General features: G+C 48.6%; 1 protein-coding gene across 1 annotated transcript in view; it reads right to left on the bottom strand.

Moving 5' to 3' along the window:
* Positions 1 to 1,705: 1,705 nt before the first annotated feature.
* The window catches only part of LOC146805589 (E3 ubiquitin-protein ligase HERC2-like), a 1,563,844-nt gene continuing 1,537,607 nt past the window's right edge, over positions 1,706 to 27,942 (bottom strand). The window contains 4 exon segments of the mRNA XM_085622871.1: positions 1,706 to 2,777; positions 6,732 to 6,944; positions 18,346 to 18,451; positions 27,207 to 27,397. Coding sequence (XP_085478997.1) covers positions 2,505 to 2,777; positions 6,732 to 6,944; positions 18,346 to 18,451; positions 27,207 to 27,397 — 783 coding nt within the window. The 3' untranslated portion in view covers positions 1,706 to 2,504.

Raw genomic sequence — 27,942 nt, 5'->3', positions numbered from 1 at the left:
CGTCACTGAAGATGCACACCCCATCAAAGGGTTGATCCATTAAGTTAGATTGGACATCGGAAGAGAAGTTTGGACGCCTGGAGCCAAGCATGGCGACGGATGTCCCCATGTCCCAGCAACCGAGTCAGCTGTGTTAAGGCCGGACTTAATGTTGTGATAGGAAGCATTCTGTCCATCCGTGATGACATCCTGAAAATGAACATTCATGTGTGGGGGATGTGCAGCAGCATCATTTAGGTACTGTCCCACAATGCAAGGGTATATTGGGGAAGAAGGAAGTTGACGTTCCACTTTTTTAAGGCCATTCTCCCAGCCAAGAAGGCTTTCTTGCCCCAAGCTTCTAGCTTTTTGGACTCTAATGGTACAGTATGACAGACCCCACCCATCGCGTACGTTAACAGGATGCCAGGATAGCTACGCACTCAAGTTACAGGTGCGTGGAGAGGAATGGCAGGTCATCTGGTTGTGAACTGTAGCGTTGGGCCACAAGTCTGTCTAATACTGACATTGATGATGGCTGCTCCCAAGCCGCAGGGATAGGTACCAGCAATGCCTCATTGAAGGGCAGTAGGACTTCCGTAAGAATGTTGGTTTTAGCTTCTGCCGATGGCAAGAGATAAATTTAAGGCCTCTGCAGCCTTCCGCATGATTTTACCTCAATAGTTAGTGGCCCAGCAAGGGGCCAATTATGGCAGAGTATCCAGGCCACTAGCCAATGACAGGCCCTGAAAATCTTGTAGGGAGTCCTGTACTTGCTCTCCATAGACCTGGCCTTCCGCAGGGTCCTAATCTGTGCCAAAGATTTCATGAAAGGGTGCAGTGTAAGCCTCCCTTTCCATTAGCCTCTGTGGGAGTGAACAAGGGGTTCCCCGTCAGTGAGTATCTGGAGCTGGTTGAAGCTCAGGCAAGGGAGCCGGCGCCAAAGGCTCTGGGCACAAAGAGGTCTGTCTGCTGCTTGTCCCAACAGAGGAGATGGGCTGCACGTAGTAACCTCAGTAGGTATCTTCTCCAACTCTGGTTCTGAGGATGAAAGTCCTGTGAAATTTGGCGATTTATCTTTGAAGTGCGTGTTTGATTTTTTTAATGGTGCTTTTGCGCTTGGTAGATGAGGAAGAAGGTGAACTGGAACGAGGTAGCGAACTCTTCTGACATCGGTGGTCAGCATTGGCTCTAGCCTAAAAGAGCATGGCCTCATGCTGCTGAGGCAGAAGGAATAGGATTTGGTGTTGTGGTCAGAGCCCAAGCACCATAAACAAGTAGAGTGGGGGTCAGTGATGCAAAGGTGTCCCACAAAAAATCCCTACAAGGTGTAAAACCCGATTTCTTTGGAGGAGACATGATACTGCTCTTTGAAAATTTGTTGTGAGGAAAGCTCCTCAGAGATCTTAGCCCGGATCTGCGTCAAAGGCACTGAAAAAAGGGAACTGACGTAGATGTTCTAGGGCAGTCGATTCATGGCCTTGGGGGTGTTGCCTGACATCACTTCCTGAGCAGACTGACTCCAGCGCCCTCTACTGGCGACATCACGGCTTTGAAGTTTTCCAGATCCAGTCTGATGCCTGGGGATTGTTCTACAGGTGAGGAACCTGCAGTTATCCATATGAATGGTATTTTTTACTAAACCCCACCATAAAGAGTCCATAACTTCAGTATTGTGAACAGCGAGGCGAAATAACCATCCCACAATCAAACATCCAAGTCGAGGTTTGGCAGCATTGAGACACTTTAATATACATAGGTTTATAAGTCTACAGAAAATAAGTATGTACAGCTTGTAACAGGCGCTTTATTCAGAGGGAAATTATATTTTTGCATTTACAATGGCACAAATTTACTATATACACTTCCCATGATAAACATTATGATGATATTCGCAGGAATCAGTCGGAGACGCATAATGCAGAAATTAAAATAGACAATGGAGGCAGAGTTAAACAAACAGATGCCCCTCTTTCCTGTTAATTAGCTGTCAATGTAGTACTTCAAAGAATACTGTTAAGTTCGGTTTCAAAAGTGATCTATTTTAAATAAACTGCTTGTAAAATGTTTGAAATATTTGTAATATATAATACTATCCAGTTGGTGCGTGGTTTTGCCAATATACAATCAAGAAGATGCACAGAACACAACACTAAATGAGGAGGAATTCTATTGCACCCACAATCTCAAGGGCCGGATGCCGGTTTTGCTGGAGGCGCTGCACTACAGCTTTCCATAAACATTTACAACACTTTCAGTAAACACAAAAGATATAATTGTAGTGCAACAGCTAAAAGAAGTGACACATCCCCTTAACTCTTGAAAGAAATGTCCATATATAGAACTAAAGTCTGTAAGTTAGAGGGCTTAAATTGTTACTCCTACAAGCAAATCCCCCACATGAAGCTTTGTTGCCTTGTTGTTCAACTAACTCCAAGTTCTGAATTGTCCTCTCTTCGTGCAACCGTGGGCTACAGATGTCCCACAATGCTCTTAACAATTCGACCACAGGAGGATTGTTCTCTTCAATGACCGGTTAAGTAGTCCTGCGTGGAGTCTGAAGCAAAGGAATCGGCATCTTCATTGTCTGAGTCCTCGCTGCTATCATCGGCGGCGGGCTCTCCAGTCAATGCTATTCGGGCATAGTCATCAGTGTCTATTGATTTGCAAAAGTGAATGGCGTATTTTAGCTTTTCCTCCAACACCTGCTTGCAGGAATACCTGGGGAGCTTCAGCAAGAAGAAGCATGTGTAAGATTCTGGTAGGAAGTGGTCTGGAGGATTGTATTTATCCAGAACCTGTGGGGAAAAAACACGTGTTACTTAATGTGGATCAATTCACCGTCAGAACTTTATTGACTTTGTGCTAAGCAGAACAGAATGGGAAGATCGATTAGAAGGTGATGTCCCAGGGAACCATTCATAATCCATCTGATACTGGCTACTAGATCGGGTACAATTAATGCATTGTGTGCCAACTAAAAAACCTAAAAGTACACAGTATGGGCATATATATGGCTGTTATTTCTAATACAAACCAAGCAACTTCTAAAGCAGGCAGAAAAATCAATACATGAAGCTATAATACCGGAAAATAAATCCACTTGCTCAAGGAGTCTATTTCGGGATGTTCCCATGTTAAAGAGTGTGCGTCTCTGTTGCATCAAGTTACAGGTAAGGAATCTTACTTTTCTTCAGGAGTTAATCTCCTAATAAGGACCATTTCGACATCCCCTGGTATCAGCATGTATTTTCAATGTCAACAAGAAATCCACGATGGACTAAAATGCTAAGCTGCATTAAACATCCTGTTCCCACTCATATATGCCATACATAATGAAAACTTCCACGGATATGCCAATAACAACCATGGTCAGAGACACTCAAAGAAGCGTCTGTTATACCTCATTCATCATGTTTGCCACCTAGTGCTGTGAAAGGTTCCTTCTAAGAAGTTAGTGGATGTAACTCTCTCCTCAGTGTCTGCAACTGTACAGTTCCTGTCCTGGCTCTCTGAAATCTACTTTTAAGGCAGGAGATGAAATGCTTAGGGCGTAGAGGCAGAGAATGAGGGAAAAGCCAAGCAAAGGGTAGCGGACCATCCATGTTCCAAGGGAATGGGCATTGACACCTGTGGCTAGATTCACCCACACAATCCCAGGCGGTCACCCTAGCTTGGATACAAGACAGGAATCTGATCAGAGTTCACCTCCATGTTTATTGCTATTTTGAAATTGTCTAAAGGGCTCGGGTCACTGATATCTGTTCATAATTTTCCATTTTGGCAAAAACGAGCCGTTGAAATCCAAGCAATGTGCCTGAAAACATATGCAAAGTGGTTGGCGATAAATAAATACATTTGGAAAGCTGGCCAATGATTGATGGCATTCAGACGCGAGGTAATCGCAATGGTCATGGGTATGTGGAAAACTGTGACCAGCTCATATATCACGTTTGCCATTGTCGTGGCTCCTTTTGATTAATTCGATGCAAAGTAACCTACTCAGCACACTTCCACGCAGTAGCACCTACAGTCCTTCAGCAAGTAAACAATCATTCAAAGGGCAGTAGATAAAAAAAAAAAAAAAAAAAGCTTTTAAGTTAGTGGCCAAATCGCATTAATCAGTGAACATAAAACAACTGGAATATGGATGCTCAACAAGGTGCAATCCTTAATTCAAGTAAACAATAACTATCTGATATACAAAAAAAATACTAGTTACTGCCAATATTAAATCACCGGGTCATCAAAATAACTTAAAGAAATCAGAAAAACGTGAAAACAAAATACTCTTTGATCGACAGTTAGGGATTAGATGCTCGACAAGGCCTAAAAACACACAGGAAGAATTTAACACATCCTAGCTAGAGAGGCCTGGTAGAAATCATTTCACCTGAATGACAGCATTCTAACTAGGATAGGCTGCTATCACAGCACCAAGAAATAGTTCCAACATATGTTTTGAAGGGCATGTACTATTATTCTTTCATCTAGACACAACAACTACCTCAGAATGCTTCTGTGGTATACAACACTTTATGAATGAATTGGTCCTATGCCTGAATGAAAAAAACACTAGGATGTTTTACTTAAATGAACATATGCAAAACTGCCTTAACAAGGGTCAAGTCACTAAAACTGGAATTAGCTCATGCACTAGAAACTAAGGAAAATAAACCAAAGATGACATCGATTTTTAAGATTTCCAATATAGTCAAAGTGAACACAGTAATTAGGAACATGCATTTAACTCAACACCCTCGGGAAGAATCCCCCCCCCCCCCCCCCTTTTAAGCCAGCCACCGAATCTTCAGGTGGTGAGAGGTGACAGGAGCCGTTCGACTTCATTAAGAGTTACAAAGGATTCACAGCAAGAAGGAGTGCAGCCTTTTCATACCCCTTCAAATCATACATGAGGGACGTTTGATACCTCCCAAATAGCAGGGGCTCTGTGACAAACACAGACCCATTTTATACCATACCACAAATATGGTGAAAAAGATGAAAAACCTGATTGGGACATTCCATAGTTCCACTGCTAATGGAAAAACTGCTTTAAACAGTTAAGAAAAGCCAACCTTAGGAAACAAAACTGAATAAAAGACCCATTGAGAATTGAGGAATCTGTTTAAAATGACATTCGCAGAAAGACTTAAGCGATAACAACAGAGGGATGTCTTTACAGACAAACTTTCACCACAAAATAAGTCATCTGAAGTGAATGCAGGCAGCTCCTACATAAAACAAAAGGCTTTAGATATATACGAATCGCGAGAGCCAAAAGACTAATACTGGAGCTTAGGGACTTCTTAATTCTAAATCATCACCAGCAGCTTCAACGGAGGAAAAAAGCCCCTTGAAACCAACAGATCAGTTAAGACCTATGAACACCTGATTTACCAAACGCCAATCAAGTCAATAAGAAAGAAAGTAACATGACAGAAAGAAAAAAAACCTGCACCTTGTTATTCTCAATCTTTTCTTAAGATAAAGCTAGGAATATAATTGCCTATTTATATGGCTGTTTTTATTTTTATTAATGATTGAGTTTTATTTTATGCGTAAAACAAAATACAATACATAAATATAAAAGAAAAACAATTGTGATATAAAGCGTTACTGTGGAAAAACCTCAAGTTCAAATAAAATCTCACTGGCCTATTAAGTGAAAACACAACCTACTGAAAAGCATCAATTGTGATGGGGGCAGGTTTATACAAGGGCTATCTGGTGTCAAAGTGGCCACTGGAACCAATCTGTTGACAGGTTTTTTGAGCTGTAGAGCGGATTTCACACCAACAAGCACGGCTATTCAAAATGGTGGAAATCACTATCACAAAAGAGACCGAAATCGTTCCTTAATAGACTATGTACCTTGGCTGCCTACATTCAAGTAGGTAACGCGTTCCCGTAACTGAGGTTATAGCAGGAATGACGTATTAGAAAAATAGATTATGATTAATATTTGTCAAATGTGGATGTCTCCGACATTGGTGACAATGACAGCCTGAAAGGTATTTAGCCAGGCTCACTGCTGGAAAAAAACACGCCCAAAGTCTCAGAATAAGAAGAAGGAATTGTTAAACATTACAAATCAGAAAGAGAATATCCATACCATGTGCTTCAAAAAGTAATAATCAGGAGACACAGGGTCTGGTTCGTTAAACATCTGTGGCATTTCTCTACGACACTGAGCAATTTCCATTCCAACGAACATTATTTTGAAATTAACTTAACAGAATCTGCCATACAATTACAGTTCTAAAATAAGTGCAAATTTTCGCTCAGTAAGATACCAATGTATGGATCATGATTATTTTTGGTGATACAAGTATAAAGTAGGCCTGGGCGAAATTTGCGTTATGATGGCATAATTCGCATAAATATGCATTACTCGTTATGCAATTTCCTGAAATGACCCTATTGCGCCCTATTGTGTGTTTACATACCATTCACAGTAAAGATTTACCACAAATGAACAGGAGCTACACAAACAACATAGTGCGAGTGGCTTTTATTTGCATTCCTTCTGGTTTTATTTTCACTATTTTTTTCTGTGCAAACTACGTCCTCCCTTCCAACGTATACGCCAGGATACATTTCACCTTAAAATACAGCAGCAGTTGCCAGTATTGCATTTCGCGTAATCACGCATCAATTTGGGTCACTTTCACGGAATTACGCTAAAGCCAATTACATGAATTTCACACATAACTAGTTTAAAGGAGGAAGTAAATGAATTAACATATTACCTGAACTACAAAGTCGCGACCTCTGAAGTCAGCAATTGTCCTGGGAAGCCTTGTCCTGCCCCAGACAAACCGCAGGAAGAGAGAGCGCTCAGTGTTGGAGAATGATTCCATCACCTCCCAAAACCACTGGATTAGAGAAGCAGTAGGCTCAACACCTTTGTATGTGGCTACAGATTTCAGAAGATGAAGTGGGATGTCAGGACTTCCACATACCTAAAACACAAACATTTCACAAGATCAGTATTCAACCCTAAATTTCTTACAATTTTCAAATGGTGATAATGAAATCTGTAAATATGCCAGTTTTATATAGATATACACTGCGCGGATGGTAGTGGAAGAAAAACACTTCCCCATATGCCCCATTATAGCTCCCTATTAAGGACATCAAAAGAACAAGTTACTTACCTTTGGTAACACTCTTTCTGATGGACACTCTATCTAACCACGGATTCCTCACCTTAGAATTCTCCACAGATACCAGACTGGATCCAGAAAACTTTCACCAACAATGCTTCCTCATGCCATAGGTGGAGTCATGCGGCTTTGGATTGATTCAATTCTACAACAGAAGTGATGCAGTTGAGCTACATATAAGTATCAACTCTGCAGGATGATGTCAGTTTCTTGCTTGTTTCTTTCTGCACCCTCAAATGCAGTGTAAACAATTGTTAGTATCACTGTGCAGATCCCTAACTTGGAACCTTTTTAGATGTTAAAAAGAGGCCACTTCAGAGAACGGAGAGGTAGGAGGGAAGTGAGAAATCTGCAGTAAGATAGAGCATCCACCAGGAAAAGAGTTACTGAAGGTAAGTAACTTGTTCTTCTGATGGATACTTCTTACTTTAGATTCCTCACCTTAGAATAGACACCAAAACAGTGCCTCCCTAGATGGGGGGTCTGTGGAGTGGACTCAGACCAAAAATTATTTCCGGACCGAGCAGGCAAAAAGTCCTTCCCATCTGACCTGGCTGTCAAGGCATTAGTGCTTCGTGAACATATGCACTGACGCCCAAGTTTCAGCCTGGCAGATGCCAAGGACAGGCTCTCTAGATGCCAACAAAGTGGTAGCAGCCTTAGCCCTGGTGGAGTAGGTTCTCAGACCTTCGGGGGCTGCTCCTTAGCCAGTCCGTAGCAGATCTTAATGAAGAGGACTATTCTCCTTGATAGGGTATCTTATGCACAGCCTTCCCTTTCTTTCTTTGCTATAGAGAACCCCACAAAAAGCTAATCGTCCACACGATGGTCCTAGGGTTCTGCGGTGTTGGCACTACTCTGGTAGTAGTGTTAGTCACCGTTTCGGTCCAATCTTTCTGCTCTTCACACACTGTTCCCATGCTTCCACAGTTTTTTATCTGGTTGTTCCGCGCTGTAGGCGTGTCGGGGCGGGTCTTGTATGACCTCGCTGACGTCACGTACGCGGAAGATGCCTGGGCGGAGTCGCGTGATGTCACCCCGCCCCCGGCGAGCAGGGATGCTGTGGCAAAAAAAGTTTCCGGATCCAGTCTCACGCCTGGGGATAATTCTACGTGAAGGAATCTGCGGCTAGTAGTCTCTATCAGATATGAGGAACGGTGATTAAGTTACTTACCTTTGGTAACACTCTTTCTGGTTGGTACTCTAGCAGCAGATTCCTCACCTTCAGAATTTTCCACAGGAACTAGACTGGATTAGCGGCTGTGCATTGGCTCAAAAAGAGTATATATGAGAAACCTCAAGAACAAGTTAAAGTCCCACTGTGTCATCACAAACAAGTTGGGAGAGAATATGTATATTGAACATTTTAGAATCTGCATCACAACAGGTTATTTAAACAAAAATGGTTTGTCTGGCAAATGCAAAAAGGCTGAAAGGGCTAACAAATAACCTATAATTGTACCCTGTGCAAGGCTTCGTAGGGCCAAAGACAAAACAAACAATAAAACATCCCACAGTTTGGCTTGCAAAGGGTCCGTTTTGTAGACTACACACCACGTTCCAAGACAGTCCCAGGGCCTGGTGTAAATGGGCTTCATAGATGGATGCTTGACAGCAAAGATGACATCCACAATCTCAGGTGGTAGATTGAACGCTCGTACTCTCCGAATGGAGATGCAGATTGCGCATGTTCAAATGCAGAACCCTGCTCTTGCGACATAAGATCCTCCAGGAGTGGAAACTAATTCAGGAGACAGCTGCTTGTGCAGACACGTTCTGGGTACCACACTCTCCAGACCCAATCCAGTGCCACTGGGATGACTTGGGTATGGTGCCACCCACTTAGGGCAAGAGAGGCAACAGCGATAAGAACTACAGGAGTCCAGTGTTCACTCCAGCAGGAACGCATCTCGCAGTGAGAGTTTTTGCAGGACCTCCAATGTGTTTTGACATTGCATATTTAACAGTTGGAAAAGATCTAGCCTGGTTTTCGTCCACTGTTGAAAGATGCTCTGTGCCACCTCTGAATGCAGACACCATTTGTGATTTACCAGGCGCCGCCAGCGGAGTTAATCTGTTCTGGAATTTAAGGATCCCACAATGTGGTTCACAATCGGGATACATCCTGACTCTCCAGCCAGCTCCAGAAGCGCAGAGCTTCTTGGCACAGGACCCCACTTAGCCTTGTTTGCTGCAATACCACATGGTGGTGTTATCCATGCAATCCTTTACCAGTTTCCCCTTGATGGATGGCAGGAAGACCTTCAGCGGCAGACCAATGGCCCTCAACTCCAATAAATTAATATGGAGCTAAGTTTCCACCAGAGACTTCTGATCTTTACCTCCCCCAGATGACGTCCCCAACATAATAATGACACATTCATTCCTACTGTCAGCTCTGGGTGGAGAATGCAGAGAGGACTGCTGCTGGACCAAGTGCTGCCCAACAACCACCACTGAAGATTGCCAGCTGTCACCCCAGAAACCTGGATGATATCTGACAGGTTGCCTTGGTGCTGGACCCACTGGGACTTTAGATTCCACTGCAGAACCTACATGTGCCACCTGGCATAGCCCGCAAGAATGATGCAGGAGGCTAACAGGGTAAAACTCTCACAGCTGCTCTCACTAAGATCAAGGACAGAGGCTAAAACATCAGGTTCGTAGCCCGACTGCCCTGGACTCGTTGCAATGGAGGGAAGGTCTTGAACTGCGTCAGCTCCTGCAAAAGGAAGCTTCTTTGAATGAGTCAGGTATGACTTCGGCTCAATCGTGAACCTCAATGATATCAGTAGGTTTGCCATTGTCTGGAGACGGTCTATGACTGACTGTGGCAAACCCACCGGCAAAAGCCAGTATGTCACCCCCACTAGAATACCCTTGGAATTTCCTGAATGCGCGAGGTAACTTTCTGAGTGATGGTAGGCACTGGTCAGAATCTGAGACGAAATGATAATGGAGACTCTGATGGTGCATCCCCCCAGCAGAATTGTAGGATCATTGTCAGGCTCTATGTAAGTTCATAGATTGCCATCAGACAGGCTGGGGCTTTAATCGATTTGGGATCAGAAACAGCACAGGGTCCTCCTCCTGCTGTGGTACCAGCATCGATGAGGGAGGAACCGGTGTAGTTGTGGACCTGGGGTGATAATATGTACAGTATGAAGCCTATAACAGGTACGAGGGAATCAGACAGCGGTGAGGATGGATCCCCTGGCAGTAACCTGACCGAGGGCCCCTGCAGATGCTTGGGGCCTGAAGGCATCCTAGAGGAAGCCAGAAGAACGCCTAATGAACAAGTTACTTAACTTAGAATATTCCCAGGCGTCAGGCTGGATCCGGAAAGATTTTTCATCAGCAATAACCTTGCGCGTCGCTAGGCGTCGTCTGTGGCTCCGCGTCCGTCGTCGGCGTCGTGATCGCCGGGATGACAGAGTACTTAGACAACGCCCTCGCGCGCTGACGTCAGTTCTTGTACATAGCTTTCCGCACCAGGAATGCAGAGCCATGTAAGAGACGGACACTGGTGGCAAAAAACTTTTAGGGCCCTGAAAGGGATGACCTCAACCCTAGATATCGGTTCGCAGAACGGGGAAGATGGGTGGGTCGGTGAGGAATCTAACTAACTAATATTTCTTACAGATATATCGTTACCGAAGGTAAGTAACTTGTTCATCTGAAAGAAACACGTTCGTTAGATTCCTCACCTTAGAATAGATACCCCAGGAATACCAACTCCGGTGGTGGGTCTGCGAACCAAGATCACACCAGAAAGTCCTGGAGAACAGAATGGCAAAGAAGCTGTCTCTCCGGACTTGGTTGTCCAGGCAATAGTGTTTGGCAAACGTGTGCAGCGAGGCCCACGTTGCAGCCTGACAGATGTCCTGCAAAGGGACTCCCCGGCCCAGGGCAGTGGTCGCCGCTGTGGCCCGAGTGGAATGGGCCCTCAGCCCTACAGGAGGTTCCTTTTTAGCTAAGGAATAACAGGCCTTGATACACAAAACAACCCACCGAGAGATGGTTCGCTTGTGCACCGCCCGCTCCTTCTTAGCGCCCACGTAGCCAATAAAGAGTTGGTCGTCCGGAACTGTTTGGTGCGGTCCAGATAGAAGGACAGCGCCCGTTTTGGGTCCAGACGGTGGAGCCTCTCTTCCTCTTTCGAGGGATGCGGAGGCGGAAAGAAGGTGGGCAGTGTAACAGACTGGCCGATGTGAAAGGCAGTTACCACCTTAGGGAGAAAGGAAGGACGAGTCCTGAGAACAACTTTGTCTGGATGAACAGAAAGGAAAGGAGGCTTAGAAGGGAGAGCCTGGAGCCTGGAGGGAGCGCACATCAGAAAGGTCAAAACAAGGTTCAAATCCCACTGAGGCATTACGAGAGGGACAGGAGGAAACATGTGAGTAATGCCCTTAAAGAATCGAGAAACAACAGGGGATTTGAAAAGAGAAGGCTGATCAGGAAGCCGTAGAAAAGCAGAAATAGCTGAAAGGTATCCCTTGAGAGTGCCCAGAGCAGAGCCCTGCTGGGCCAGGGAAAGAAGAAAGAGAACCTCAGAAAGAGGGGCGGAAAGGGGATCCACAGCCTTTGCTGTGCACCATGCCACAAATTTGTTCCACCTGCAGGCGTATACGGATTTTGTGGAGGGACGCCTGGCTGCCAGAATAACATTACAGACTTCAGGAGGCAAGTCAAATGGCATCAACTGCCGCCGCTCAAACTCCACGCATGGAGGTGGAGGCTGGACAGGTTCGGGTGGAGGACCGTCCCCTGCTGCTGCGACAGAAGGTCCTCCTGAAGAGGCAGTCGTATCATGGGATCGATCGACAGACTGGGTAGCTCGGGATACCAGTACCTTCGTGCCCAATCCGGAGCCACCAAGATGACTTGGGCCCGGTCGCGCCTGATCTACTTCAGCACTCTGGGCAGAAGTGGTATAGGCGGAAAGGCGTACAACAGTCCGCAACTCCACTCGCGACGAAAGGCGTCCCCGAGCGAGTGCCGCCTTGGAAACTCCAACGCGCAGAACTGCTGACATTGCGCGTTCTCTTATGTGGCGAATAGATCTAACCAAGGCTATCCCCACTGCTGAAAGAGGCCGAGTTTAGACGCCATACGTGATCCATCATGCACCGGCGGCTGAGTTTGTCTGCTCTGGCGTTCAGAGAACCCGCCAGATGTTGAACCACCAGGGTGATGCCCTGATGTTCCAGCCATGTCCAGAGGCGCAGAGCCTCCTGACAAAGGGTCCACGACCCCACCCCGCCTTGTTTGTTGCAAGACCATATGGCGGTGGTGTTGTCCGTGAACACCTGCACTACACTTCCCCGGACAGAGGGAAGGAATGCCTTCAGTACAAGTCGGATCGCCCTCAGCTCCAGAAGGTTGATATGGAGCCGGGACTCCGACGGAGAACAGAGGCCTCTGATCTCTGCCTCTCCCATGTGGCCCCCCCCCCCCATCCCAGGAGGGACGCATCCGTCACCACTACGTGCTCCGGTTGGGGTAGGGAGAGGGATCTGCCACTGACCCAATCGCGGTCCGTGAGCCACCACCGCAACTGTCTCGCAGTGCCCTCTGAGATCAGGACGTGGTCGGACAGGTTGCCCCGATGCTGGGCCCACTGAAACTTCAGGTCCCACTGCAGAACCCGCATTCGCCATCTGGTGTGATGCACCAACAGGATGCAGGAGGCCATCAGACCCAGAAGCCGCAGAACCAACCTGACCGAAACCCGGGATAGAGGCCGAAAGATGGGAATCAGAGCCTGAATATCCCGGACCCGCTGTTCCGGAGGATAGGCCCGGAACTGCGCCGAGTCCAGAACCGCTCCGATGAAGAGGATCTGCTGGGAGGGACTCAGATGCGACTTCGGCACATTGATGGAGAACCCCAGCAAATGCAAGAGGTCGGCCGTAGTCTGGAGGTGGGAGACTACCTCCTGGGGCGAGCCCGCCTTCAACAACCAGTCGTCTAGCTAGGGGAAGACTGGAACCCCTAATCTGCGCAGATGAGCTGCGATCACCGCCATCACTTTCGTGAACACCCGAGGGGCACTGGTGAGGCCGAAGGGGAGCACGGTAAACTGAAAATGCTCCTGGCCCACCGTGAACCGCAGGTAACGCCGGTGGGCCGGCAGGACGGGGATGTGGAAATAAGAGTCCTGCAAGTCCAATGTTACCATCCAGTCTCCAGGGTCTAGGGCAGCCAGAATCTGAGCTACAGTGAGCATCTTGAACTTCTCCTTCCGGAGGAAGGTGTTGACGCTCCTGAGGTCCAAGATAGGGCGCAGGCCCCCTTTGCCCTTCTTGGGAACCAGAAAGAAGTGGGAATAACAACCACGACCTACTTCTGGACCAGGAACGCGCTCGATGGCCCCCTTGGCCAAGTGGGCCGTAACTTTCTCCTGCAGAAGTTGCAAGTGATCCCCCGACATGCGGTGGTACTGCAGTGGCATTGCTGGAGGGGTCGCCTCGAAGGGGAGGGAGTAGCCCCTTCGGACGATTTGCAGCACCCACCTGTCCGATGTGATGATGCGCCAGTGGAGCAGGTGATGGCGAACTCTGCCTCCCACTGGCATGGAATGGGCCTTAAAGCTCGGACTAGGAGGGCTTTGAGGCGGATGCTGCTGGGGTAGATGTGGACGGACCGGCACGTTGTCCCCCTGTAACGCCTCGGTGGAATCCACGTCCGCGACCGCGTGGAGGTTGATTCTGCGGCCTGTGGCTAGTTGGACGTGAGGGGGCGCCCCTTCCTTGGCCACAAAAGAGACGAAAAGCGGAAGTTTGCGGGCACGGGGCCGAAAGGCCCAAGGATTTGGCCATAGCCCTGGAGTCCTTATAGCGCTCCAGCGCACTATCCACTTTGTCGCCAAAAAGGCGACTGCCATCGAAGGGCATGTCCAAGAGGGTGCTCTGGACATCCCCGGAAAAACTCATGGACTGCAGCCAGGCGTGGCGACGAAGCGCCACCGTGGTCGACACTGCCCTGCCTAGCGAGTCCGTTGTGTCCAGTCCACATCGGATTGCATGCCGTGCCGCATCCCGCCCCTTGGCAAGACCCTGGGCGAGTCGTGTCCGGGCCTCCTCCGGACACTGGGGCAGCACGTCCTCCACCTTATCCCACAGGGAGTGGGAGTAATGGTCCAAAAGACACGCGGTGTTGATAGACCGCAACCTCAAACAGCTTCTTCCTAAACTGTTCTAGTCTTTTGGGTTCCCGATCCGGGGGAGCGGACGGGAAGGAAGTCTGGGAGGTAGAGGCCTGGATAACCAGGCTCTCGGGCATGGGGTGTTAGGACAGAAAACTGGGGTCGTCCGGTGCAGGGCGGTGGCGCCGGGCCACGTTCCGGTCCACAGGAGGAACTGTGGAGGGCTTGGACCAGGTGCCCTTCAGAACGTCAATGAGTGCTTCATTGAACTGCAGCAGAGGCTCCAAGGAGCTTGCTGACGGTTGAAGCACTTCGGTGAGGAGGTTCGTCCTCACGGCCACAGCAGGCAGTTCTAGCCCAAGGGCTTCGGCCGCCTTGCGCAGCACCACAGAAAATGCAGCACCTTCCTCCGAAGCCACGGTCAGAGGAGAGATGAAGGCAATGTCAAGGGAGGTGTCAAGACCACTGGCATCCCCCAGCTCGTCTGCCCAGTCCTGAGATAACTGGCCTTGCCGGGCCAGAGGGTCCTCAGACCCCTCCCAGTCGTCACCGTCATCCAATTCCTGGTATACAGGTGGAATGATCGGAGCCGGACGGAAGATGAAATTGCCACCCATCGGTGTCGGGTGCGGCGCCGGACAGCGCCGCTCCGACGCCGGGCGCGGACCGGGACTAAACTGGGGAACGGCGTCGTCCGGGGACGTTGCTGGGGGTGACACCGGAGGAGTTGGCGCCGGCGGATGGGTCGTGAGTTCGACCGGCGCCGACTGGGATTCAGGCCTGGATCCCCCGGGGAACTGCGTTGGGAGTGGAGTCGACGATTGCGCCGGGGCTGGAGCCGCCGGCTCACTAGGCCTCCCAGTGGAGCCTGCGGGGCCCGAAGGCATGCCGGCAAGCACTGACCTCCGGAGTCATGACAGTCCCAGGGACCGGAGGGTATGGGGACGGACGGGACCCCTGCCGCTCCGACGGAGCCGCGCGGGTGGTGCCACCCGAACCCTCAGCCGAGTCGCGCGGCCGGCGAGGGGAGTTAGAAGAGCGATGTAGCTTCTTCGACTTCTTGCTGTGCTTCGACTTACCAGATTTCGAAGACTTGGACCCTGACGAGCGGTGGTGGCTGCGGCTCCGCGACCGGTCCCTCGGCCTCCTCCTCGACCGGGACCTTGAGCGGCGCGGAGCCGACTGCCGGTACTCGAGTAGCTTGCGGGACCGCTCCCGCCTAGCTTTCGAAGTCAAGGCCCGGCAGTCGAGGCATGACTCGGCGTCGTGGTCGGGTCCAAGGCAATAGAGGCACCGGCAGTGGTGGTCCGTGACCGGCATCAGTCGGTGACAGGAGTCACAAGCCTTAAAGCCAGGCATCCCTACCGGCACCAGAGTCGATGTCGACAAGAATGGAACCAAAAGAGTTCAAAAACGTTTAGTCAAAAAGTGACTAAAAGGGTATGCTCTTCCCGGATCGGCGCTTACTGGCGCGGAAAAAAGAACTGACGTCAGCACGCGAGGGCGGCGTCTAAGTACTCAGACGACGTCATCCCGGCGATCACGACGCAGACGACAGACGCGGAGCCGCAGACGACACCTAGCGACGTGCAAGGGTATTGCTGACGAAAAATCTTTCCGGACCCAGCCTGACGCCTGGGGATATTCTAAGGTGAGGAATCTAACTAACGTGTTTCTTTCAGATATGTGTATCATTGCCTCCTTAAATGCGTTGATTTGCTTCAGCACCCATGGTCCAGGAGTATTCAGGGCTCACTGGGACCAACTGTGGAATCAGCTCCACAACCGGCGATCTGAAAAGAGACTAACACTGGGACTCACTTGAGCTTTCGCTTTAGATAGAGAGTTGTGGGATAGGGTTGAGTTCTGCTTCATTTTTTTATGTCCGTTTATGGACTTCGATTTTGACTTACCAGAGGACTTTAACCACAAAGCTGACTTCTTGCCGGAGTGATTCAGTGCCATCAACTAGGAGCTGGAGTGGGACTTACACGAGGCCCATGACTACTTCTTGTGTTTGGCAACATACAGCTTCGCATCTTGGTCTCAGATTGCCTTTGGGTGCAAGAGCTCACACTTCAAGTGGTGTCCCGAGCACAAGCACCAGAGACAAACCTCATTCCATGACCAACATATGTTTTCTACAGTTGCAGCATGGTTTGATACCTGACGAAATCGGGAGCGGAGCTCTGTGTCAGGAGGCGCAAAAAGAAAAGAACTGACATCAGCATGGATGGCTGGCACTTATATGTGGCTCCACTACGTCACTTCCAAGGTAGAGCACAGTCAATGAGGAGATTTACTGATAGCACTGACTGGTGAAGGTCTGCTGCTTGGGGAGTAATCTAAGGTGAGGAATCTGTGGTTAGAAGTATTCATCACAAGAACTGTACACATCCGGTAGTTATGTAAACAATGAGGTCATTAAACATATCATTTGTAATACCATATATAAGGTCATAAGCAGTGCATGATGGGTATGCAAGTTATGGTTAGTTTACCTACCAATAAATGGTGAATTTCAATGGGTTTTAGATTTTAACCTTAACTTTACCTAAACCTTCGTTTTTTTTCATTGAATGTTTTGATCATACACCACATCAGACTGTTCTATACTCCTAGCCTCCTATTCACGGCCAACACCAACAGTGTGCAACGATCAGTTGTGCAGAACAGGGCTTGACCTTAGGGCATAGCCTTCGGCTAGGCCATGTGCCCAATCCTCTGTGGTCAGTAAATTCTGCTGCTCTAGGTCTTTGGCTATGCTCAGCTTGTGGTTGGCTGCTGGCCAATTGTGGACGGTAAACCTTGCTATGCAAGACCAAAGACCTGGTGCAGTAGGAGTTGGCCACAGGGCATAGCCCACTCCAGGTTATGCACCCAACAGGTTGTGGCTAGCCAAGTAGAGCTTTAATGCATAAAAATGCTTTTATCATTTAACATATTTTTCAGGAATCGCAAATCCCAAAACTTGGATTCTTGAATCCGGCACAGAATCACTAGTGTGAGTTGCAGACAAATGCTACAAATAGGTTGTGGCTAAAACCAAAGTCCTGTTGCCAAAATAATTAATATTCACCTATGGATTTCTGTTCACATGCTGAGATTAATGAGTTGGCTTTTGGTGCTACAGGCAATTTTACCATAAACTGAACATTTACAAATGTACAGATATTTATTTCCAAAACGTTCAATGAAAATTCTGAGACATTATACATTGTTGAAGAGTGTATAATCTATGAATGACTCACAAACGGTCGAGTCGCACAATGATTGTAAGAGTTGTAATTGTGTACGCCATTCTGCTCATTTCAAGAATATGTGCAAGGTATTTTTACAAAAAAGCCTTATCAGTGGCTAAAACATAGATGTGAAGCCATTGACTTACAATTCTAGGTCAGATTAGGTATGTACATCACATTGAGTTAAATAATGACCAAACACTCTTGAACGGTATTAAAGGTTTAATAAATCACTGATTGCAGTAATGTCTACAGATATTATGTTACTAACGCACCTGAATACCAGTACAAAAAAGTCATTTGCGATGTGATGTTATTTACCAAGTCATGAGTGATGTAATTTGTGAGGGCACAAGCAGTCCATGTCAGGGGCGCAAGTTGTAGTTGGTTCACTGAGCTACAACTGCCAAATTTCTTTAAGTGTTCTTTTTTAAATCATTTCAATACCTAACTGTAATGTGATTTAACCTTTGTATGTATGTATGTGTATATATATATATATATATATATAAAAAAACACCCCCCTCCCTTAGTGCAAGGGACCCTTACTGGTGAAATATTAGTGACCTTGCAGGTTTATACTCTAACATGCAGTCGCTACGTTTCATCCTTTGCCTTGGTAATAAAAGAAGTATTGTTGAATCGAACAACTGTCAATGTCAGTTTTAAAAATCACTTCAAGTATCAAATTCTTATAATTCTTTTACAATATGCAAACTGATTAGGCCATGTTTTGACTGGGGCATGGCCAAATCCTTTGACACCCTCAGTCTGCTATCATTATAAGAAAAGAAACAAAGCTACCTACCATAGTTTCCAATTCATATCCAGTAAAGAGAGAAAGGATAGGAACTGGGACAACTCGCGCCATCCCTTCCCGAACTGCTGCAACTTGCTCATCAAACTCATGCAACCTGAAACAAGAAACAATAAATAATTGTATTTTATGAACACATTACCTTTGGCAGCATTCTGACTCAGTTTGTAGAGCATGTGATGATGTGGACAATAACGGGTTTCCGATAATACATTTGTTTCCATGCACACTGACATCTTTTAACATCTTGCAGTGCAGACAAAGAGTAATGAACAAGTGTCTTTACTGAGTCAGACTGCAGCGGGGGTCTTTTATCCCAGGAATGGATGTTATGTGGCACCAGGGGGACTCCAGTCTTGGAGGTGTCATTTTTTAGCTGAATGTGATAAGGTTCCACCTTACCTCCTTTAGGTTAATTCCACCTAATATCCCTGCTCCACGCAGGTTAAGAGTTAATAGGGAATCTAGGTGAAGAGTGAATTTGGGGAAAAATGACTGAAAAATACCCATTAGTTCTCAGAGGGGCAGAGGACAGCTGAAGGTGAAATGAGTGAGTAGACAGATTATTAGGCAGTAAATACTTTACCATAGTACTCTTGTAATGGATACTGTTACTGCAAATTCCCCACCTCTTGAAAAGTTCGAAAGATTGCCTTCTGTATCATGTATACATGTGTATTTAAATGTGTACTTGTTGCCAGAGACACCTCTAAGTGGTTCATATATGTTATGTATGCATTTTATGGTTTTCCTGTAAAATGTACACTCACACTGGGCCCTCGCTTTCAAGGCCTTAGAAGGCTGGTTAAAGAGCTTGCAGGATGCCATCGAGAACTTCACATGGGACAGGTGGCGATAGAAAAAAGCGAAATATATCTTACAACAAACCCCCCAAGGATGGTGGGCTGGGATTCCCTAACCTAAAGAAATAATACCAGGCATCCTGAATGAGACTCTGGTGTTATGCAGATCAGATAGTTGTAGGGGTACACATATGGAAAGCAAAGGGGGTGGAGGGGGGCATGTGAACGGGTGGGCACCTTGCTACACCTGCTTAGGGAATCTCTGAGGCTCAGAAAATACTGGGAGGCGGAACTGGATGCTGGATGAAAGAAAATGATTTACATACCTGTAACTGTAGTTCTACCATGTCTTTAAGTTACAAGTAAGTCATTCATTTTCTTCTCCGGTATTGGATCTTTCATAGATTTAGAAACGTTTTAAAGCATGGGCAAAGTGGGTTCTGGCCCAGGGCCCTAGCCTTTCAGGGGGCCCCCTGATAGAGCCAGCTCTGTTCTGCAGACCTTGCCCTGATGACCTTGAAAAATTCTTAAACAGATTGTTTTAAATGCTATTTTCCTTTAATCTATTTTTAATCTGGGTGATGGGCAAGAGTCTGCTACATATTACAGACATTTTGTAAAGAAATATTGTGTTTAAGTTTCATGCAACATCCATAAAAAAGTTCTTTTAGATCAAAACAGAGCCTCACATATGAGAAGCGGAAGGATGTCACAGAGATTGTTTGCAGTAATATTAGTGAGCTCCTGCTGTGTTACAATATTGAAAACACACACCACTATCCCTGGACATTAGACGTGAACACATTTAGAATCTGGATGAGTGTGCCTGTGCACTGTCAGTGAACTCTCGAGGGAGTTTCTGAAAGAGCGCCATGAGTTTTAGAAGCATAACTGACATGGTGTGAGACTCTGTAGCAGGTTGAGTTGACACATACATAGTATGCTTTAGAGCCTTCTGACCTATCATATTGATCGACACATGCGCGTGATGGTCAAGAAATTGAGGCTTAAGTACCACATTATGATTTTTACACCTGATACAGCAGACTGTCTTTTGATCCTGATGAATGCCTTGAACTACATTGTCACTAGGGCAGAAACATGTTGATCACTAGATAGGGTATTTATCTATAATCCTATATTCACTTGCATTTTAATTGACTACCACATAGGAAGGAAGAATAAAGTTGTTCCTCTATGTAGATAGTTTTTTAATACACTTTTCACTTTATTATTTGCACTCTACCCCTCCATACCGTACCGAGTTGGTAGAACCAACACGTGCTTTGCATTCCTGCTCCTTCCCTCTTGGGTAAAGTTGTAGCCCACACGGGGTACCTTGCGGTCCCCGTGTGCTGGAGGAACCCTATGATGAAGCATGTCACCCTCGGGTGAGTGAGGGTTTTCATCCATAACCTGGTTGTGCCCTTTTTTCACTATTCTTTATTAGTGCTACCCTATATATTGTGTGGGTATTATGAGTTTGGAAGACATATAGGATAGAAGTTTCTATAATGTAGCATAGTTCTTCCTTGAACCCTCTCGTGTGTGACATAAATAAAATTTGAGACATCTTTTGACATTTAAAGAATGTAATGACTTCTCAGCAACGATTTGAGGATTTGGAAAGAATATATTATTACTGGATCATTCAGGCGGAACTATGAAGGGACCTTTTGTATAAACTTAGGGTTTGTCCTAGGTGTTGCACTGTCTGACTGGAATTGGAGGAAAGGTTCCTTTATGGTGAATGCTTGAATGTCACTATCTTAGCTGTCGGGAGAAAGGTCAAAAGCTATCAACTGCTGCTGCTCAATCTTCACGCAAGAAGGCATAAAGTTGACAGGTTCTGGTGGAGAACCCTCCTCTGCAGCTACGACAGAAGATCCTCCTGAAGAAGCAGCCTAATCGGAGGATCAATGCACATTTGCAGATGCTCGTTATACCATGCTCTCCGTGCCCAGTCCAGAGCCACAAGGATGACTTCGGCCCGGCCGTTCCTGATCTTCTTGGGAACTCTGGGCAGGAGTGGTATGGGTGGAAAGGCGTACAGGGGGCCTGAGCTCCACTCAAGACAAAAAGCATCTTCGATCAAGAGCTGCCTTAGAAACTTCAACGAGCAAAACAGCTGACATTGCACGTTCTCTGCAGAGGCGAACAGATCTAACCCAGGCTCTCTCCACTGCTGAAAGAGACCTTGCACTTCCTCCGGATAGAGATGCCACTCGTGATCCGCTAAGCATTAACAGCTGAGTTTGTCTGTCCTGGCGTTCAGGGAACCTGCCAGGTGTTGAACTACCAGGGATATCCCCTGCTGTGCCAGCCATGTCCAGAGACTCAGGGCCTCTTGACAAAGAGTCCATGACCCCACTCTGCCCAGTTTGTTGCAGTACCACATGCCGGTGGTGTTGTCTGAACACTTGAACTAGTCTTTCTTTAATGGAGGGTAGAAAGGCTTTCAATGCCGCTCGGAGCTCCAGCATCTTGATGTGGAGTTCAGATTCCGCCGGAGACAAGAGTCTTTTGATCTCCATCTCTCCCAGATGGCGGCCTCATCCCAGAAGTGCCGTATCTGCCACTACTTTGAGATCTGGTTGGGGAAGGAAGAGGGGTCTAACTCAGACCCAATCGCGGTTCCTCAGCCACCACTGCATTTCTCATGCAGTTCCCTTCGAGATCTGGACCATGTTGGAGAAATTCTCCTGATGCTGCGCCAACTATGTCCCACTACAGAGCCTGCATATGCCATCTGGAATGTCTCACCAGCAGGATGCAGGAAGCCATTAGGCCCAGTAGCCTCAGAGTCATTCTCACTGTAATCCTGGATAGAGGTTGAAACATCAGTATCATAGTCTGAATATACTGGACTCGCCACTCGGGGTGACAGGTTCCAGCCTGCACAGTATCAAGAACAGCTCAGATGAAAGGGAGAATCAGAGGGAGTTAGGTGTGACTTTGCCATGTTGATACTGAACCCCAGCAAATCGCGAAGGTCTGCCGTAGTCCAGAGGTGGGAGATGACAGCCCGGGGCGAACCTGCCTTCAACAGCCAGTTGCCTAGATAGGGAAAGACTGCACCGGACCCCCGCAGATGAGCTCCGACCACCACCGGATACTCCATCAGCCGGACGAAGGATGGAGGCATGGAGGGAGAGATGGTCTCAAAGGGGAAGGAGTAGTCCCTTCGGACAATCTTGAGAACCCACCTTTCTGAAGTAAAATGTTGCCAGTGGTCGAGGTGATGGCGGATCATGGGGGTGGGCGGTGTGGCTTTACCAAACCTCTGGGTACCCGACCTGTAGGGTCGGAACTAACCGCGCCCTTGTCTGCTCAGGGGTTATGAAACTAGTGCGGCTCGGTGGCTGCGGAAGGCCTGGAGCAATTGAAAGCCCCTTCCTTAGCTACGAAAGGCATACTAGGGACAGGAGGCAGCTGAGAGGACCAAGGACTTGGCTGTAGCCCGTGAGTCCCTAAAGCGCTGCCAGTGCAGTGTCTGCCTTGTCTCCAGAGATGAGTGCCATCAGAGGGCATGTCCATAAGCAAAGCCTGGACATCCCCTGAAAAGCCAAATGTTCTCAGCCAGGGGTGGCATCTCACAGCCGTCGTAAAAAACACTCTACCCAGTGAGTCATTTGTGTTTAAGCCATATTGAATGGCAAACTTTTCTGGATCTCTCTGGTCTGTTATGGCTTGGGAGAGGATGGCCCTTGCCTTCTCCGGATCTGTGGCTTCACCTGCACACTTGTTTCCCACACAGAATGTGAATAATGGCCCAATAAGCATATGGTGTTCACCAACCGCAATGCAAGGCTTGCAGAAAGGAATGCATTCTTGCCCTAACTGTCCAGCCTCTTGAATTTCCTGTCCAGGGGAGCGTGAGGCAACAAGACATGGGAAGTGGAGGCTTGGACCACTAAGCTCTCTGGGGAGGGTCAGGAGGAACTTTGGGTCACCCCGGGCAAGGCGATGGCTGCGGGCGATTGTCCTGTTGACAGGAGCCCATGTGCTTGGCTCATGTACCCAGAAGGAAGTCTGTGAGGACTTCATTGAATGAGAGCAAGAGTTCTGAAGAGGAAGCTCTCAGTTGCAGCACCTCTGTCAAGATGTTAGTCTTGACCACCACTGTGGGTAGCTGAAGGTCAAGGACCTCAGCTGTCATGTGCACCACCATTGCATAAGATGCATCCTCCTTGGTGGCCACAGTAGGAGGAAAAAGCAAGCCAGTATCTGAGGAGGTATCCAGACCCCTGGCCTTACCCAATTCCTCATGCCTGTCCATTTCGTTATAAGGCCGGTCTTCAAAAGGGTCCAGTGACCCCTTCCAATCTTCTTCCAATCGCAGCCCTCCAGAAAAAGGCTCAGGAAACGACCTGTTGGTCCTGTCCGTGCTGCAATAGTCTGGAATCAAAATGGTACTGGCGGCGCTGGTGGTGCAGGGAGCATCAGGAGCGGAGTCAGGAAATGTTGCAGTGGTTTAACTGGCGGGCCAGTCCGGATCCATCTCTGGATCCATGGGGGACCATCGTCGCCAGAGCAGTCAGTGTGGAACCCGATGACCAACCCCAACAGCCCCACGGGGCCCGAAGGCACGACAGTCAGGCCATTAAAAAATTACATGGCCAAATAAAACTCCTTAAGTTGTGCGTCAGTTGCTCCGGCAAGGCAGGGAGGTTCAAAGTCTGCCCAGGCACAGGCTCCGGAGAACGAGGCCTTGAACACCAATGTTTCTCCATTGCATAGGCCGACAGACGGGGAGAGGTTGAAGCACGCTTCGACTTCTTGTGTTTTTTGTGCCTCTTACCTGAGTGTCCTGACAATCTTGAGTGGGACAAAGAGGACTTGGGGATCTTGGAGCAGTCCCGGGACCTTCCTCTGGGACCGTGATCTCCATAGTCGGGTATGGCACTGACTGCTGGGCTGCGAGCATTTCCAGTGCAGATGGCGCTGAACGACTCCACCTACTGGCACGCAGGCAATGCTCGAAGAAAAATCTTCCGGATCCAGTCGGACGCCTGGTAAATTCAAAGGTAAGGAATCTCCAGCTACATGTGTCTATCCAATAGAGAATGTGTTACTATATTGTCTAAATCTGGAAATTGATGCAAGATGAGCTCTGATGAAAGAAGGGGTTCATTCTTGTCTCGCCAAATGGAGTAGATATAGGAAGATTGCTCCCATGGTGATGTGAAACAGTAAACTTTGGATTCTACAAACCAGATTCTGGTTTCATCGTTGGGAAAGCATTTCAGGCCCCCTCTGTCCTCCTTGGGGACCAGAAAGTAGTGGGAATAACAACCACTCCCTACTTCCCGCCCAGGAATGCACTCAATGGCCCCTTGGCCAAGAGGGCCGTAACTTCCTGCTGGAGAGTTGCCAAGTGTTCCCCCCAACATGCTGTGGTACCAAGGTGGCATGGCTGGAGGGGTGGACTGAAAGAGAAGGGAGTAACCCCTATGGATGATCTGCAACACCCCCTTGTCCGATGTGATAGCGTGCCAGTAGGGGAGGTGATGGCGGATCCTGCCACCCACTATTATGGGGTGCTCCACAAAGCTCGGATTAGGAAGGTTTGGAGGTAGAAGCAACGGGGGCGGAGGTGAACTGACCCCTACACTGATTCCCAGACCCGCCTCTGCAGAAGTCGCGTCCGCGCTGAGGCTGGTTCTGCACAGGCTTGCTGAAGGAAAGTGCCTGGGTGCCTCTGCCGTGGCCACGAAAGAAACGAAAACCAGGAGTGGCTGGGCTTTTCGTGGAAAGACCTAAGGACTTGGCCGTGGCCCGCGAGTCCTTAAAACGCTCCAGTGCACTGTCGGCCTTATCGCCAAACAGGCCAGCGCCATCAAAGGGCATGTCCATGAGCGAGGTTTGGACATCTGGCGAGAACCCGGTAGATCTCAGCCAGGCGTGGCGACAAAGCGCCACAGTCGTAGAAATTGCTGTACCCAGTGAGTCCGCGGTGTCCAAACCACACCGAATGGCGAACTTAGCCGCATCCTTACCCTCGGCAACAGCTTTGGACAGCACAGCTTGGGTCTCTTCAGGACACTGAGGCAACACCTGTGCAACTGTATCCCACACCGCGTGGGAATAGCGGCTCAATAGGCATGCGGTGTTCACCGACCGCAGCCCCAAGCTGGCCAAGAGAACAACTGCTTACCGAACTGCTCCAGCTTCTTAGAATCCTTATCCGGCCGTGGAAAAAGGCACTCTGTGACGTCGAGGCTTGGATGACCAGCCTCTCAGGCATAGGATGAGTGGTCAGAAAAGCGGGGTCACCAGGCGCCGGGCGGTGACGCCTGGCGACATTCTTGTCCACCGGGGCTCCTGTGGCTGGCCGCGACCAAGTGCCCAGCAAGACGTCAGTGAGGGCGTCGTTAAATGGCAGCAGGGGCTCCGACAAAGTGGACGCCGTCTGGAGCACGTCAGTGAGGAGATTAGTTTTGAGGGCTACCGTAGGGAGATCAAGGTTGAGGACCTCTGCTGCCCGATGGAGCACCATCGTGTAGGAGACGCCCTCCTCCATGGTAGGCGGGGGAGAGGCAAACCCTGGGTAAGAGGAGACGTCGAGTTCGCTGGCATCCTCCAAGTCGTCTGCCCAGTCCTGCTCGGAGTCACACTGACGGGCAAGAGGGTCCTCGGAGCCCTCCCAGTCGTCCTCCACCTCCACCGCATGTGGTACAGACCGTGGCGGCAGAGCAGGAGCTGGAGAAGGAACAAACGGCGTTGGGAACAGTCGCCGGCCGGGGCCGATCCGGCGCCGTGTCCCAATGCGGATCCCAGGTAGGACCAAAATGGTCCTGGAACCTGGGCAAGGGCGGGACAAAAAGCACCCACTGCGGCGTCGGAGCCGAGGGTGGCGCTGGGGCCGGAGCCGGCAGCGATGGACCTTGTGGCGCTGGGGCCGGAGCCAACGGCGCAGGATCCTGTGGCGCCGAAGCTGGATCCGCCAGCGGCGCCCCAACAGGATCCTGACACAGGAGGGCGCGCCGGCGGGAGCCTGAGGCCTAAAAAGGCAGTCCATGGTAGCAAGAAACTCTTGCACCTGTGCGGGAGTCGCCGACGGACCCGGGTAAGGTGGGTAGGCCGCGGGACTCTCGAGCTCCGAAGCCTCCGTCCCCCTCGTCCGCATCTGAGGACCGACGGGGGGACGTCGGAGAGAGAACGCGCTTCTTCAACTTCTTTTTGTGACGTCTCTTACCCGAATCCGAAGGGGAAGACTTGGAGCCCGAGGAGCGACGACTGTGGCCCCGCGAGCTTTCCCTGGAACAGCCCCTGGACCGGGAACGGTGCTGGGACGAGTGCCGGACCTCCAGCAGCTTCCGGTGCTGCTCCCTCAAGGCCTTCGGGGCCATGGCCCGACAGGACCAGGAGTCGTGGTCGGTCTCCATACAGTAGAGGCAGACATCGTGGGGGTCCGCCACCGACATATTGCGACTGCAGGCCCCACAAGACTTAAATCCAGGCATCCCTACGTGCACCAAGGAAACCAAATTTGTACAGGAGACAAAAGTCTCAAAAAGGGTAGTTCAAAAGTGACTAAGAAACGTGCTCTAACCGGATCTGCGCTTTCTGGCACGGAAAAAGAAAGAACTGACGTCAGCACGCATGGGTGGCGCCTAAGTAGTCTCGGTGACGTCATCTCGGCGCTTACGACGCCAGCGACGGACACGGAGCCGCACGATGCCACCTACTGATGCGCAGGGGTACTGCTAGCAAAACTTTGTGGATCCAGTCTGACGCCTGGGGATATTCTAAGGTAAGGAATCTATCACTAACGTGTCTCTTTCAGATATATGGCTCTATACCGTCATTCCGGAGGCGGGACGAGACAGAAGTGGAGTTGATGGCACCGTTTAATAAAGCTTTTCGATCTACTTTGGCGTCTGGGGAAAATTAAAAAGGTGAGTAATCTGCAGATTTAAGTATCAATAAGAACACAAGTAATTTATGTCAACATTTGTTGGGAAATTCTACCAAAAGGTTAATAAATTACGCACAAATATAAATATTCACAACTTAAAGCAGCAGGCTAAATTTATCAGAACAAACCTGTAGTTTATTGCCAGCCGCACGTAAACAGTTCTATTCTCGAGTGTAATATGAGCATGTTTTGAGCTTAGCTGTATGTCTTGCCCACTAGCACTTGGCACCGTAAAAGGAAGACTCATGGCTTCAAACTCCTCAGAGGTAGCTTCATTGTCACGAATGTACATAAGTCCAGGAATAAAATCTTTATCGACCTGTAGTAAGAAAATACATAAGATAAACAAAGTCAGTATAAGAAAATAATCCACAATTAAGTATCTAATATGCATAATGATAATTTTCATGGATACCATTCACCACTGGCGTGACGAAACTTGAGAGGGCCTCCCTGCAAGACATGTGAGGGGGCATCCTCCGGGCTCAATCACGAGCTCTGCAGCCAGAGTACTGTGCTGAGGGGGCCCGTGCTGCAGGGGACCTGTGTTACGCCCCTGCCATTCACCTTGGAAAGTCGTTATAGCATGAAATATCCCTAAGTTCAAGAACAGGTTTCCAAGTGCCTTGAATAAAACTTGCATGTAAGAAGACAATGGAGACACAGAAATACATTGGTGACTTGTGTTACACTAGAACAAGTTACCTACCTTCGGTAACGCCTTATTTTGTAGAGACTTTCCAGCTGCAGATTCCTTACCCAGGCGTCAGATTAGGTATGGAAATCTTGAGTGAGCAGTACCCCTTGCACTGGTAGGTGGTGCTGTTTGGCTCCACGTGGCATCGTCCACACCGGAAGGGACGT

The sequence above is a fragment of the Triturus cristatus genome, chromosome 8, assembly GCF_964204655.1.
Source record: "Triturus cristatus chromosome 8, aTriCri1.1, whole genome shotgun sequence".
Lineage (NCBI taxonomy): Eukaryota > Metazoa > Chordata > Amphibia > Caudata > Salamandridae > Triturus > Triturus cristatus.
Note: the sequence above shows the minus strand (reverse complement) of the source record. Positions and strands in the feature narration are given on the sequence as shown.